General features: G+C 40.8%; 1 protein-coding gene across 3 annotated transcripts; it reads right to left on the bottom strand.

Annotated features, from left to right (window-relative positions):
- Positions 1-1,376: 1,376 nt before the first annotated feature.
- On the bottom strand, positions 1,377-16,140 carry DNASE1L1 (deoxyribonuclease 1 like 1). 3 transcript variants are annotated; one of them, XM_058171001.1, is made up of 9 exons: positions 15,997-16,136; positions 14,054-14,213; positions 12,280-12,368; positions 11,319-11,405; positions 9,914-10,026; positions 8,364-8,476; positions 7,640-7,797; positions 7,301-7,397; positions 1,377-6,231 (listed from the first exon to the last, which is right to left on the bottom strand). In XM_058171001.1, the coding sequence occupies exons 2-9, from the start codon at positions 14,195-14,197 to the stop codon at positions 6,097-6,099; spliced, it is 936 nt and encodes a 311-aa protein (XP_058026984.1). In that variant the 5' UTR covers positions 14,198-14,213; positions 15,997-16,136; the 3' UTR covers positions 1,377-6,096. The 3 variants fall into 3 exon arrangements, with proteins under 3 accessions (XP_058026984.1, XP_058026987.1, XP_058026985.1); XM_058171002.1 differs by having other exon boundaries at positions 6,093-6,231; positions 7,266-7,397; positions 15,997-16,137; XM_058171004.1 differs by lacking the exon at positions 7,301-7,397 and having other exon boundaries at positions 7,653-7,766; positions 15,997-16,140.
- Between the last annotated feature and the right edge of the window lie 242 nt (positions 16,141-16,382).

The raw sequence follows: 16,382 nt of genomic DNA, 5'->3' as shown, positions 1-16,382 counted from the left end.
TATCATGAATCCTAAAAAATGCAAAGTAAGTTCTAAATAGACAAAAATAGATAAAAGTAGATCCAAATTCTCTCTGAAATCACAGGAGGAAAAGAAAATCCTGCTCCTGATCACTTTACAAAAGTCATACCTCCAACTGTGGCCCTCATCACCCCCAGACTGACAAACACAGCTCCAACCACCAAAACATAAAAGCAGTTGCAGCAATTTCCAATTCTACTAGAGAGACCCAGTGGTGGGATTCAGCCAGTTCGCACCACTTCGGGAGAACTGGTTGTTAAGTTTCTGAGCAGTTTGGCAAACTGGTTGTTGGAAGAAATCATTAGGGCAGAAAACCGGTTGTTAAATTACTTGAATCCCACCACTGGAGAGACCCAAAGTTAATCAGAGACCTTTCCTAGCTGTTCAAACACAGCCACTTTCTTTATAGTAACATGCTTTCTACTTTAGCTGAAGTGGGTGTCAATTTTTATTTTAAGATGTGGTATTTCCCAATTGATGGATGAACTGTTGCATTTCCCCTTTTTGTTCATATGCTTGGATAGCCTGTGCCTGACTTCTGTCACAACCACATTGGATGAGAACACTTCTGTTTCTGTAGATTTCTATAGATTTATAGGTCATCTTTCATTAAGATATCAAGGTGGCATACATACTCCTTCCCCCACCCCAACCGTGACCCTGTGTGATTTGGGCTGAGAGAGTGACAAGGCAACCCTGTAGCTCCTGTGCCTGAAGGAGGACTTGTCCATTTCTGCCCTTCACGGCTCCAGCTGCCCCTGGATCTGGGATGAGTGCCAGCCTCTCTCAGTGCACTGTTGTCACCACTTCCTCCACCCCATTAGTTTCATCATAAACTCACCTGGACAAGAGCTCTCATCACCCTCTGGTTGGCTGCCTTGGCTTGTCCAAAGCTTCGTATGTTGAAAGCACAGATTTTGAAAGATGAAGCCACAAGCATCATGTCCAGCAAGAGAAACAGAAAGGTGAAGGCTTGCGCCATGGGCCTAGTATGTATTTGATCGCAGGAGAGAGCATGTGTGTCTCCAGCTGCATAGGAGGAAAACAGTGGCGCAGAGAACTACATGGCCACATCAGCAAGGGGGAGGACACCACCTTTTGTGCTGCATGTTGAGTTAGGCATGGAACAATGTAGCAGAGAAAACGCTGGACTTCGTTGGGCTAGTCCCCTTCCATCTCATTCCTGATTCTTTAGCATCCCCTATGGATAGACCCCAGGAGCATTCTGGTAGGATCCGAAAGTTGAAAGCTCTGTTTAGAAATCTCCACCCCTACCCTGTTATCATCTAGATGTGCTGGAAGGCAATTCCATTAGTGCTCAAGCTGAGGAAGGATGAATGAACCACACTAGCCAATTTACCTTTTCAAATCAATACGTTTATTGATCCAGTTTGATTTTTCATAAAAGATTGTCAATCCAGTTTCATTGTACAATTGCAGTTGGGCATGTACAATGTGAGCATACACCCTTTGGTATTACAAATATGTGTATGTGTATGGCTGTATGTAACCCCCCCCCCAACCGTCTCTCTCTGTATGTATGTGTGAGTGAGTGTGCCTCCAAGTCAGTGTGGACTCCTTGGATTAGTCTCTCCAGGTTTTTCAGAAGGTTTTTCAGAGCTGGTTCACCCTTATCTCCTTCTTTGGGCTGAGAGAGAGTGACTGGTCCAAAGTCATCCAGTCGGCTTGGCTTAAGCAAAACTAGAATTCACTGACTCCCGGTTTCTATCCCGGTGCCTTAATCACTAGACCAAACTGGCTCTCTTGCATGCTTACAATAAATGTTATCACATCAAGCAAAATTCTAATAAAGGAAAATATTTGTAGCTCAGGGTTGAAATGAGGGGTCCTTGGTGCTCTTTGAGCTTGCTTGTTTTCTTGCAGATGTTTCATTATCCAAACTAGGTAACATCATCAGTGCTAGTGAGGAGTGCTGTTTGCTGTCAGTTTATATACTCAAGCAAGATTTTCTTGAATAACTCGAAACAGAACCTTCCATTATATTTTCAATTAATGGTGTTGTTTAAAAATACTGCAACTAATGGGGAAGAACAAAGTCAAAAAACAAGATTTAGTCTTGGGAATAGAGCTAAGCTATAAATAAGGAGTTATCTTCAACACATACCAGGGAATCTACTGAAACCAGTTCAAAAAATGGCGCATCATTTAGAAAGAATTAAAAAGTTCCTGTTGAAAACCAACTTTTTAATTCTTTTTAATTCTTTCTAAATGATGCACCATTGTTTGGTTTCAGTAGATTCCAGTTGAAGATAACTCCTTATTTATAGCTTAGCTATAAATTCCTTAGTTAGTATTATACAGTATAAAGTTATATATTGCCAGACTTCTTAAAATTTTTGAACCAGTTTTATAAGATAAACAAGTGGAATCATAAAATCAGTGCATAAAATCCACAAAACTGTCCATCCACCTCAATGTCCATTAACTGGCAACACCCTTTTGGTTAAAATTTAAAATTACAGTAAAAGCTACCTTAATCATGAGCTTAACTTTAGGGAGCGGTAAAAGTGCAGAAAGCATTGAAATACATGAATCATCAGAAATGCATTAAGGATTTTTTTTAATGTAATAATCTAAAGCCTTCTAAAGTTTTCTTTTATCATGACAAGATCTGTCATGAAGATGCATATTAAAACAATAAATGAAGGACTTAGGAAACTTACTGATTCATATGGAGAATCCTGCTCACGGGTTTATCTCTGCTTATTTAGGCCTAGATTTTTTTTTAAAGCAAACCTGAACTTCAACATGTAAATGTCAATGCTATTTTTGCTGCTGATTTTCAGATATTGGTATAGCTTACATTGCACTGTAAAATATATAATATTTGTACTGTACAAAATGAATCCCCACTGTTCAGAGGGATAGGTTGGAATCACACATACACACACAAAACATATACATAATTCTTTTATGAAATGTTCCCTGAGTCAAGAAGAAAAATATCAGGTATCCTATTCCCATGATTCTGTGCTGATGTTTACGTTCCTTGTTATTCACTGTCCACTCTTTTTTTAGTATCCAGATTCACTGTTTGGCTACTAAAGAAGGGAAACTACTGGTAATTCTTGACCTATGACCAATTAAGCCAACATTTCCATTGCCAAGCAAGACAGTTATTAAGTCAGTTACACCCACTTTTATGCCACAGTTGTTATGTGAATCATGCAGTTGTTAAGCAAATCTGGCTTCCCTCATTGATTTTGCTTATCAGAAGCCAGCTGGGAAGGTTAGAAAAGGTGCTCATATGACCCCAGGACAGTGCAACTGTCATAAATACATGCCAGTTGCCAAGCATTCAAATTTTTATCACATGACCATGGGGAATGCTATAACAGTCATGTGAAAACCAATCATAACTTTGAAAAGTCACTAAACAAATGGTTGTAAGTCAAGAACTACCTGTATACATAAACAGTCTCCAGAGTGTTTTATTCATGAATGCACTTATTGAAAATGCAGTTAATTCACCCTGTCCATTGAAGACGGAAGAAAGTGAATTGAGCAGAAATGAGAGAAACCTAAATATGTGCTAAATTTGAATTTTCTCCTAAAGAAGCCTTCTGTAGCAGAAGGAAATAGGCTTTTGTTTTAAATCAGAAAGGATCTTATCAAAGGAACTTTCAATACAGGAATACCCAGTTTTACAAATAAAACAATTACGGTATGTACAATTTTTCTGAAACTGTAAGAATTCAGAATAAAGTCCAACCAGCTGATATTTTCTTTACAAAAATAAGAAAGAAAATACCAACATTCTTTTATCTTGAATGCTAGTTGTTTACCCAATTAACGCATTTTATACTGGAAAGTCCACGGCCATAAGAACCTCTTTGGCATTCGGTAGTGAAACAGTTATTAGATTGCAAGTCAGTCAACTATTTACATTTGCATAGATCACTTGTTTAACTAAAAGGTTAGATCAGGAGAGATCTTAATTCCCCCCCCCAGCAGCTGACAGTTTTTTATTTGCAAATTTCAGAAGAGGTAAGGATCCAACTTGATATGCATTGAAGTTATCCACTGCAACAGAATACACATGCTCATTCTTTTTGGATGAAAGACGGAAACTGAATACACCGACTAGAAATTCAACTGTGGTGTAAGACCCATGTTCACTCCTTATGACAAATCTGCACATAAATGCTGCATTTATGACAATAAATGTAAGACCCATGTTCACTCCTTATGACAAATCTGCACATAAATTTGGAATTTGTAAAATGATCACTGTTGACATGATGGCACTAAATGCATAAAGATCTAGTTTTCCATTGAAGCTTTTCTCAGCTTCAACTCCCCATCTTCAAAGTAGCTGAATAAAGCCTTCATGAATAATTGTTTCAAGGAATATAAAGATATTATATGTAAGATGCTCTACATCTTCTAGAATGTGATATAAATACTAATCATTGTCATTTTTTTCTCTTTTAACTGAATTCTTCAGGCCAAATGAGGCTCCTTAATAAAAGGGAAAAAAAGAAATGAACTGGCTTTCCATTACTTGCTTAATTAAAGAATGACTAGTTCTTGCTTTTCTTCTTTTATCTCCATATCCTTTTGATCATGGTTATTTCATTGTTCCAGAAAGCTTGGTACAATCTTCCAGACTGACTTAAACTGCAAAGCTCATATCTATAGCATTTAGCTTAATTTTTGAGCTACTGCTCTTAATGTCTTTTCACCCTAATTTGTTTTCACATCACATGATGAAGAGTTATAGGCAATTCCAAGTATTACACACATGCCTTTGTGAAATTTTGGTTAGTTTGATTAAGATACCAAATAGACATTCTATGTTTGAGATTGTCCATTTGAGGGAGAAATTCCACTATATTGGTAGAATGCAAGATATGTCACCGCCATGTTTATCACTTGCAAAACATTACAGCAAAATCGTTTGCTGTAATTATTGTTTCTCCAGATTAGATCTTCCATCAGAATATCCAGAAATATGGATGGAGGCAGCAGCGCAATAGAGGAGCTGATTTTCATTGCATCTTGTATTTCTCCATAGTCCCATTAAAATATATTTTCATAGCAGCCTCAGAACTGGCATGAAACGTTTTCTTCCCATGAACTTCAATGGAAAGATATTTTTTAAAATCCATATATTAATGGATAGTTAGTCCATTTTCTGTATAACAGAACATAGAGAAAATATATACGACAAAGCAGCCAATGATAATGTACAAGCTATAATACATACATATCTTTGAGGAAAGTCCTGCTGAATTTTTGAATTTAGATCATGTGTCTGGCCAGGGAAGACCTCTTTGTAACCTGGAACCAAGGCTGAGTTTCTGACAGAAGGCAAGAGTGAGACAGATGCTATCCAGTATTCAGGATCCCTGAGGTAGTTGAGCCAAAGTACAATCACGAAACAGAATCAAAAAGTCAGCATGTGAGGATATTTGAGAATATGAGGAGATAACTAAACTCAAAGAGTCTTTGCTCAAGCAAGGCTCAACTGAATGAGAAAACCTTATACATTTTTACTCCCTGAAGGGTCCTTTTGCCAATCTTGATGAGAGGGATCAATCCAAAAGTAGATACTTTGGGGAGAACCTACTTTTGCAGGATCCAATCTGGGTTGGCCACTGGGACCAGAGGTTTAGTCTTCCAAGCTTTCAGACTTGTGTTGGAGCTCATCCTCAGGGAATATCTCTCTAGTAGAGTGTGTACTTTGGGCTGTTCTCTGTGTGGCATTTATATGGTGCCTGGTTGTATGTAGCTTTTTAGTTGTTGACTGGGGTGTTAATGTCTGGCTAGTAAGTCATTGGCTGTTGTTTTCTTGTGCTGTCAAGCCCTCACCTCCTAAATACTTGTTAAGCTGGTGGTAAATCAGCACTCCTGTTGACTGAGGAGGGATCCATTTCCCAGGCTTTCCCAGGATTTACTGTCTGAACATCAGATGGATGTTCCACCATAGATGGAAGCTGAACCTAGAGTCAACGTAATTGATTCAAGCGCTCTTGTGAGAATAAGTACCCTTTTGGGTAAGCCTCCACCTGTATCTAGTTCTAGGACTAGCACAACAGCCATCTTCTTTCTTCAGATGTCACATCTTGAATCTGATATCACAACTATGATCAGCAACACAAGACCAGCTAAACTAGCCGGCTGGAGCTTTTTACAGGATGAGACAAGTTCCACCTCTACAGGATAATGATCACTGATCTCTAAGGCCTGGAAAGTGAAGAGAGAGAAAAAAGGATCAGACATGGAAATGTTCCTATTTTCTGCTCTGCACCCAAGGGAAGAAATGCCTTCAATCACCAATTCATCACTTTAGCCCAATCTTTCCCACACCAGTGCTTTTCAGAGATGTAGGATTATAGCTTCCTTCATCCCAAATCAGCCTAATCATTGAGAAAGGTCTTGCAAGTGGAACTTAAATGAAGAAGAAAAAATAAGAGAAGAAACAGATAATCTCTCAGACATTATATGATTTAATTATGGGGGTCATGTAGCATATCTTGACGTTTTATAGAAATAATGTTCAGGGATTGATTTTGCAACCCCTGTGGCTTGAACATTTCTCTTTAAATATCTTTCTCCTATCGTAGTACAGAGAACCAGCGCCTTAACTACAAAATTTTTGGACCAATGCAAAAAAGTCACGTGGGGATTTTTACCTTTATTTTGTGGATAAAAGGTTTGCACAACAAACTTAAGCCAAAATTTAATTGGCCACACTGTGGCTTAATGTGTTGCCATTTATGCTCTTTTCTCCACTAAACTGATCTCTTAAAGCATCACACATTGTTTCTGAGCTCTATTCAAAGCACCATTTCCGTACTGCCGGTAAGTAGTTTCAGATCAAGGTATTTGAAAAAAATTACATCTTATGTATGATTTTCCTGTCTATTGTGCTGAGGATTGGCAGCCCAGAGTCATTGTGAGTCCAGCAGCATACACTTTAAGAAATGATGATGATATATCTCACCATCTTTAAACATACATTTGATATATAAAGATTTTCCTCTTTTTTAGAAAAAAATCACTGTACTTTCAATATAATTAAAATTTGTATTTTGGGGCTGCACCATTTTATCCTGCTCCTTTATTTATTGCACTTACGTAATCTTACTAGCATGAATTAACCTTGTTATGTTTTCTATACTTATTGGCTTTTTGGAAAGTTACTTTTCATGCCCTTTTTAGAGACAAAACTGACTAGACAAAGAAACAAACAGCTTTTTCTTCTTAAATGTAGTTACATCATTTCTGTCTCCCTTCCAAAAGTGACTGGTACCTCTTCCTCAGAAAGTCCAAATTCCTTGGGGAAATGAAATGGCCGAGCTGATCCAGGCACAACAGCACCTAGGCAGCGTTCACCATGAATCACAACCCTGTTGGGAAGAAGAAATGGATTATTAGCAGGATGGATCTTGCAACAAGTTCCCCTGACACAAGCCTAGGATGCTGGATCCTGCTGGTGATCCAATGAAATAATAACTCTAAAAAGTCAGGATGTTATAAGCTCCTGTTTTTTTTTCATGATAAGGGAACCCTACTGCATTTGGGCCCTCCTGATGAGCAGCACCCTGCCCATCAGAGCCAAAGTCCTGCACCCAAGCAGCCCTGATCTCACCTGTCATACGCACAGTGGGTCTTCTCTCGAACAGTGGTGTCAGCTTGGTCCCCAATGAGCCAATGAAAGCCAGGTTTCTGACGCAGGCGGATGTCTTTCCAACGTTTCTTGGCCACATATCCACAGTCTGCATTGAAATCACCCAAGAAAATCATGTCCTGTGTGGGAAGGAAGAGAAGTAACATCCTATCTTTCAAAAATTAGTTAAGTTACTAGTAGAATTAGCGACTTGGCATTATCTCAGCTGCAGCTATTACTGGCAGATCTTCACCTAGCAATGTCATGATGTTTTACGAGAATAATATGTAGCATTTGATATCAGCAAGTGGCAGCACATGGCTGACCTTGAAAAAATAATCAGGGTGGGGCCTCATTAGAATATGGATGGAAGACCACCAGGAAATCTTAAGATCGTAGGCTAAACTGGGAAGTGGGAAAAAATATCTACAAAAAGACAACAACAAAACACTTTTATATTGAGAACCAGATTGGAGTGACAGTTAAAAGGCTGAAATGGCATGGAAGCCAGCTGGGTGACTTTGAGCCAGTCTATCTCTCTCAGTCCACCCACCTACAGGGTTGTTGTGATGGGGAAAATAGGAGAAGGGGGCATAATGTATGCTACCTTGATTCGTACAAATAAAAGTGAGATATAAATCAATTAATAGATGCCAAGAAATATATTGTTTCACTGACATAGAAATATGTTATTTCACTGACATACCTCTGTGGCCCAGCGTTCCTGAACATTCAGGAAAACATCATAGAGAGCATCGATTTCAGCTTCTGCCTTGGATGGCATCGTGTGTTGTGGGATCAGCACCAGCTCTGGAAGCTCTTGAGAGAAGCGCAAATAGAAAAAGAGAAGTATAAGGATTAGCCACTCAATTTGGAAATGAAACCCAACACATTATTGTTATGAACTACTGAGGTACCTGGGCAGTCAGTACAGGATAAATTTTAAAAAGTAAAGAAACACATTCAGCCACAACAGCGAGAACAAGCTAAGCTTTGGAACCTCTGTTCGCTCTCCCCTGGTTATTCTGCTCAGACTTGAAACAAATCTCTGAATGCAGGTATCATGGAAAACTTTGAAACTCTTCTTTTAAAAAAACCTCTGGCCAGAGGTGCTGGAAAGCAAAGGGGCCCCACCACTGATCTACATGGCCCAGGAAAATTCTTGGGAAAGGAAAGAAAGAAGATGAGGCAGCAGGAAGAGCCAACTCACCTTCTAGCATGCTAGGTCTCCTAATCAAATTATATTGTATTAAAAAAGGAAACAAACATTGCAATTTGTGTATAAATGGAAAAAACAATTGACTGGTGGCATTAGGTGCCAGCAGAAGTTCTTGTTCTTCTTTCCATTATTGTTATCGTGTGGTGTGTTTTGCCTGGGGGAGTTAAGGATAAGGGAAATATTTGCCAAGGATGATTAGTTTTCCTTCTCCGAAATAAATATGATAATTATGTTGTGCTTTGTGAAGATGTATATACAAGTTAACAGTGCAGGATTAGATCCAATTGTACTCAATAAGCTTCTAGGCTAAATATCTTGTCTGCCACCTGAAATTAGTATTCTAGTAAACTGATGTTTTGTTATTTCTGGGAGTGGGAGGGCAGATATCTCATTAGGCATTTGAGGTCCCGACTTACTCAACCAATATCTTGTATATTGCTTGTAGAGCAGTCATTTCTCTACCATTTTATGAGAACCCCTGCTATTGACTCATTTCCTAAATTTGTCCCTGGATCCAATTAGACTGGACAATAGAGATTTCTGGGACAGAACATCTTGGTGGCTATAATCCTCTAGGACAGCAAGAGTCTTTGAAGTGGGACTTAAGAAAAAAAGGGATCATTCTCCTCCAGAGATCTGGATTATTTTTGTTGGAAATGAAACCTCATTTATAATATAGCACCATGATGGTGAACCTATGGCACGGGTGCCACAGGTGGCATGCAGCGACCCTCTATGGGCACACAAGCCGTCACCCCAGTTCAGCTCCGCCGTGCATGCGCATGCGCCTCCCACTGGCCAGTTTGTCATCAGGTCTCTGCTGTGATGCATGGGGGAGGGGGGGCAGCGGGGCACGTGCGGGGGGCCGAGCGCACATGCATGAGGGTGGTGGGAATGTGGGGGGCTGTGCACTCATGTGCAGGGGCAGGGTGTATGTTGGGGACTGCATATGCATTACATTTTGGGAGTTCAGGTGCAAACCTGCGCGCGCACAAATGGTCCGGAAAAGGTTAGCCATCACTGATATAGGATTTCACCTTTGTTTGCCATGCTGAAACGGGCAATAAAGGGTTCACGAGCAAAGACATCAGGTCGGTCTGGATGCATGTCTTCATATGTATAGTAATCCAGTATCTGAGTCTTCTGATTCCTACAGGAAGTGGAAAACACAGGAAAACAGGCTTGGTCCCAGGAAAGAGATGAAAGTTAGTGTTAAAGACCCAACAATAGATTTCTCTCCAAGCTGGATTTCTCTCCCAAGCTCCAAAAGAATTTTCCTTGGTCATGCAATGGAGGAAGGATTCAGTTTCTCTTTGCCATACCTTTTGTGTTCTCATTGATTTTTCTGGCTTTCCATTCCTCCACCTACCTTGGATGGACCACTGCATGTTTACAAGTAAAGAAGGGATTAATTTGGTAGCTCTGCTGATTTGGTCACTTTTATTTTTTTGACCCATATTTTAGATCTTATAAATATAAGATCTATGGGTATATTGTGTGCTCTGCTTAATGGATTATGCATTATGAAGGGGGAATTGGTGAGGTTATAAATTATAAGGCATAACTTGCTGACAAGTCCTAGCACACTGTTTTGTCCTTTATCCTTCTACCAATAAAAGCAGATTATTTGAAGACAAGGATAGGTCACATGGGGTCTATAAGCAACCCTGTTCCGCAAGATCTCCCTCGTGGGCTTATGCTAGCCAGGCCCATAAATCCAAATTATTTTCACATCCCGCAACTTACATTGTGAGACCTTGCTAGACGTGCAGTTTCTGGAACCTTACAGTTTCTTAATCTTGGGTTCCTCCAACTTTAAGGCCACGGGTGACTCTTAATGTGTCTGAAGGATGATAGTTGGGAAATAGCAGATGTATGACTCGGAAGGCATTTATTAATGTTTGGAAGTGAATCATGGTGGTGGATGGATCTGCTTACTAATCCATGTCTGCAGGTGACAGAGGATACAATGAAATGTGGATGGATGGATGCAGGGATAAAGATAGATGATAGATAGATAGATAGATAGATAGATAGATAGATAGATAGATAGATAGATAGATAGATAGATAGATAGATAGATAGATGATAGCTGCACAGATAGCTAGACAGACATAATAGTTTGATAGATAGATAAGACATGGATAGAGAATAGATTACAAGTGTGTATGTTGAGGTGGAGTATACATTGGATGAAAACAAAAAAATAAATGGATTCAGAATGCTTGTATGTGAGCATACCCGTGTGTGTTGGCCAAGGTCATCTCAAAGGCCTCATCTGGTTCCCACAAGAAATAACCCAGTTTTAGGAATTCAGAATTAGAATGGATCTGACATAGATGTTATAAAAATATGGCAACATCATTATTATCCTTATGTTCAATAACACATGTAGACCCAATCATAAATATGGCCACAAGTAGTTGGACTAGGTGAATATACCTGTATATGTATACATATCGTTCTTGATAATTTCCACGCCCCAGCAAAGGGCTGGTGAGGTAACTGTAGCTGTGTAGGTCATCAAACCTGGGAAAAGAAAACCCCATAGGATTTAAGCATGCTATATTTGCTGAACAAAGAGTACATGGCTATGGAAAGGTGGGAGAATTTTTACCCTTAGATAATCTCCTGATCTTGCCAAACTAAAGCAACTATTTGAATATGTCTATAATGATATTGTTGCAATTGCTAGGGAGGAGCTGTTTTAACTTTAAAAGGGTAATGAAAAGGAGGACTGGGGAGACAGGATACCAGTGCTCCAATATCTCAGGGGCTGCCACAAAGAAGAGAGGGGTCAATCTTTTCTCCAAAGCACCTGAGAGTAGAACAAGAAGCAATGGGTGGAAACTAATCAAGGAGAGAAGCAATTTAGAACTAAGGAGAAATGTCCTGACAGTGAGAACAATTAATCAATGGAACAACTTGCCTGCAGAAGCTGAGGGTGCTCCAACTCTGGAGGTTTTTAAGAAGAAATTGGGCAACCATTTGTCTGAAATGGTATTGGCTTTCCTCCTTGAGCAGGGGGTCCCTTCCAACTCCTGACCAGATTTTCCATGCTTCCGCCCCCCCCCCCTTCCTGGCAATCCAGACTACATTACACCATAAAGAGAAAGGCAACTCTTTGACTTTGTATATAATATACAAATGGATGAAGACTATTGCTTGACAAGTGTAAGCCGCCCTGAGTCTTTGGAGAAGGGCGGGATATAAATGCAAATAAAATTTTTTTTGCTACTTATCTTCTTCAAATATCTGGACTACCTTTCCTGCCTAAATGGGTCCTTTCTGCTTTCCTTTCTTGCATCTGATCACTCCAAATTCTCGGTCGCCCCTGACTACTCATCTATTTATGTCCCTCTGATCTTTTGGATCATGTTTCTTGTGCAGCCCTCAGACTCACTGGTGCAAGGCATTCATCAAAGCAGGCACTGCCTTTCCTTTTGCATCCATCACTTCTTGTAAGACTGAGATATCACAGCGAGCCAAGATCTGTAGACATTAAAAAAAAACAGGAATAGAGCAGAGGAATAGAATTAATCCCTTTGGATCCCTTGAATTTTCTTTGGGGAAAGCTTGCTGTGACTGAGTTAGCTCTGTAGGGCCCAGCTGATCTGACTGCAGCTTGTCCTGAAAGTTGGAATTCAGAAAAAGCAACAAAATGAGTTCATGTATCAGGCGAGAAGGATGGAGAGGAACATTGCTGCCAGCTGCTCCCATTGCTTTTTTCTTAGCTTGACTCAAATTAGAAATAAGCCCAACTTAGCAAAACACAATTTTGAGAAGGAATTGTATATGAGTACAATTCAACAAGGGAATCAAGAGGTTTGCATTGTTATGTATCCAACTCTTCTTCATTTAAAAGGGATTTCTAGCATTGGTATATGAGTATCCAGAGCTCTGGGGGAAGTGGCATCGGGCACATTATGTCATCATTGCACATATGATGCAAATTATGCACTGAGGGTGATTCATGCCACGAGGCAATTAATGCCAACTACATAAGACATGTCATTTGAGGGGTGATGTCATGGCCTCACTGGGATTTTCACAGGATGCATAGGATGAAATAACTTTTCCCAAGCTTTGTTTCCAGATGCTAGACTAGGCTAGAGCATGGTAGAAGGGTTGTGGTTTGGCATTTCACAGGAGCCTAGTTGACTTGGCATGTTGGGTAAACCAGGCCATCACATTCAACCACAAAGTGACTTATTTGTTTGGGTTTTGTATCATATGAGAATACAGAAATTATATTTGGCTAGCCCAGCTTAAGAGTTTAATTTATCATGTGGATACCTCTACCATGATGTATTCACATGACATATTTTTAAGGCAGAAGTCTTCTCCTATTCTAGAACATCTCTTTTAGGCAACATATGCACAAACAAGTGGCCTGGCTTGTTTTTGAAGTGCTTCTTTTCATTTTCGTTTTACAGGTAGGAGTTGGCATGGTCAACACTATGTTTCCAGTTCAAAACAAATTCCTTGCCCATATAAAATAATGATATTGTGAATTTAGTAAGATCGAAAATCTGTGTCAAGCCTATACTGCTTTAGATTGTAATTTTCCATAATCATTAATATACATATAAATCATAAAAAACTAGATGTGAAATAGTAGTCTTTGGCCCTGAAATCTACTTGGTGTTGTGTGTTTTTAGTCAAAACATTAATTTTTCATGTGAGCCCATGTCTGCTATTGTTTGCCACCCAAATACAAGCAGACTACCTTCCTATAGCTAGTCTATGATAACATTTTAAGCCTACCTCTTTTAGACCATTTTAATTTAAAAAGTGTGTATATGCTTGTAAACAGCATTCAAATATACAAGCCTTGTTGCGTAACATAATTAATTCTTGTGAAGGTGAAACAAAATAATTCCAAGACTCCTAATTTTGCAGCCTTTACCATTTTATGCTAATTAAACCAGTTTTCACTTGTTTTATATTTGGAGAGTTGATTTGCTTCTGATAGACATGAGAAGTCAGTCCCATTGTACTGATCTCAAGCTCTGAACGGATATTTCAGACTTTACCAATACCTTCATAAGGGCTAGAAATTTTATTTTTTAAAAAAGCAAAATAAATCACTTTTTCCATATTTTTTCTTATCAAGGGCTGCAAAGAGAAAGGGGAAGGAAACAGCTAGGGGACTCATGTGCTACCTTGCCACCTACCTTGACAAGTATGTCCACGACTCTTGGTTTGTTCACCTTTCCTTGAGCAAAGCGTTGAGCATTGAAGGCACATATCCGGAAGGCAGCTGCTCCTGAGCACAGCAGCAGGAGCAGCATGGCAGGCAGAGAGCTTGGCGGTTCCATCCTTAGGAATCTAACTCTGTATGTGAAAGAATGAAGGAGAGAAGAAAAGCAGCCTGCTTGAGAAACTGGAAGGGATAAGAGGAAGGGGAGGAGAATTATCTTTCCCAACAAACCTAAGCTAAAAATGGGAAGGAGGGCTACGAAGCAGAGACCAATCCAGACACTGGAAGTACGTCAATGCTTCCTGGGCCAATATAGTTTTTGGGCTTGGCCTGGATCTAAGTGACAGCCAGGATGGTGTAGTGGTTAAAGCAGGGGTGAATTCCAGCAGGTTCTGAGAGGTTCTGGAGAACCGGCAGTGGAAATTTTGAACAGTTTGGAGAATCAATAGTGGAAATTTTGAATAGTTGGAGAACCAGTAGTGGAAATTTTGAGTAATGTGGAGAACTGGCAAATACCACCTCTGGCTGGCCCCAGGAGTGGAGAGGGAATGGGGATTTTGCAGTATCCTACCCCTGGAGTGGGGTGGGAATGGAGATTTTGCAGTATCCTTCCCCTGCCAGGCCCACCAAGCCACGCCCACCAAGCCACGCCCACAGAACCGGTAATAAAAAATTTGGATTTCATCACTGGGTTAAAGGAACTGAAGAAATCCAAGAGATTGTGAACTAGGTCCAAATGGCAGTGGAATAATTTGGGGCCAGTCCCTTTCACTCAGCCCCTGGAAGAACGTAAGGGTAAACAAACCACTTCTAAAAGCGCTGCCAGCAAACTGCATAGACTTGTCCATTTAGTCCTCAGGAGTTAAGACTGACTCACAGGCACATATACACAAAAGTAAGAACCTGAGGATTGTTATCAGAGCCATGGCACGTGTTGTATCCCTTCTATATCATAGCCTTAATCTTGACAGAATGTCCATCCAGTTAATTATAATTGAACCCTGGATATATAATTTGTTTTATCGCTAAACTCTGGGGCTTGTCCTCAGACTAACTTGTTTGCACTCTTGCAAACGGCTAATGAGAGAGTGGAGAAGCCAAGAGTAGCCTTATGAATTAATAAATAATCCAAAACCCTTCCTTCCCGTTCCTGTTCACGGCATTTTAGGAAAAAAAAAAGCAGTTTCAGTACCGAAAGCGTACTACGGAAGGCAAGCACAAATGACGCGCTATCCAAAGTTGCCCAAAGTCTATCCGACGCGGACCCGCACGTTAATGGCTTGATAAAATCTACTGACTAGACTAGAGCAACCGAAGCAAAACATTCTTTGCGTGCCGGTTCTAATAAGGTTTACTACCAAGTAAGGCCACTGGAGAACCATAAATCCGAACTTGGAAATTGGGGCCGGCATTTGGTTTGACAGCAGCAGCAGCTCTTGCTGTACAGTAAAAGGGGAAGTAGAACAGGGCTGTTATTGAACCGGCTTGGGAGGGGACTGGGACGGATCTTGCGAGATTCCAGAGGGGATCCATAGGTCGCCGCATCTCGGACACCCGCATTTCAACCCTTAAAAGAGCAGGCTTGATCGCTCGGGCTGAACCTCGTCTGCCGTGACACGGACACCACAAATAGGAAGGGCGCCGGACATAAGGAGCGTGCATAAGCGCACTTGCGTGCCTACCGTCCCTGTCCTAATATTCCTTTTTACTTACTCTTTTCATGTATCTAAATTATGTTTATACTTTTACCTGGTATCTTATATATGATTGACAAGTAAATAAAATAAAAAATAAAACATTGCTCCAGCTGCGATTCCTCCCTCCCTCCCTTCACCGCAACTTTGTGCTTCGTACACCCGGCCCTCTCTTCCTCGCCCACGCACCCACCCACCCTCGATCGCCAAGCGCTTTACTTGCCACATTGAGTTCGGCGACCGCCAGCGCCGAGTCAATCCCACTTCTCGCCGCCGTCCCATCCAGGGCTGCAGCAGGCGGGGCGGGGGCTCGACGAATCCTCGAAACCGGGCGCCAACCCAGAGAGGGCGGGCGCTCGTGGACTCATCCCGGCGGCTTCGCCTCTTTTTGGAGGCCTTCTCATCTGTGCGCGCGCGCGCCCGGTCCCCTTTCTGGGTCGCTTTCTCTCGGAAATTCCCCCAGTTTTCCATGGCTTGCGAAGATGCAAGTTGGTATCAAAAGGGAGAGAGAGTCTTGTTTACCAAGGGTGCGTCAACGGAATCTACCCAAGCAAAGATAACCGTTTTTCTTGCCACAGTTTCTGTCTCTCCACCCGCCCCCTTTTCTAG

Source organism: Ahaetulla prasina, chromosome 2, assembly GCF_028640845.1.
Source record: "Ahaetulla prasina isolate Xishuangbanna chromosome 2, ASM2864084v1, whole genome shotgun sequence".
Lineage (NCBI taxonomy): Eukaryota > Metazoa > Chordata > Lepidosauria > Squamata > Colubridae > Ahaetulla > Ahaetulla prasina.
The sequence above is the reverse complement of the archived record's forward strand: the minus strand, read 5'-3'. Positions and strand labels throughout refer to the sequence as shown.

Coding starts and splice junctions, on each gene's coding strand:
- DNASE1L1 (XM_058171001.1), bottom strand. CDS start 14,197: ATGGAACCGCCAAGCTCTCTGCCTGCCATGCTGCTCCTGCTGCTGTGC. Junction 12,369..14,053: donor TCGTGGACATACTTGTCAAG/GTAGGTGGCAAG, acceptor TAATGTCTACAG/ATCTTGGCTCGCTGTGATAT. Junction 11,406..12,279: donor TTGATGAATGCCTTGCACCA/GTGAGTCTGAGG, acceptor TTCTTTTCCCAG/GTTTGATGACCTACACAGCT.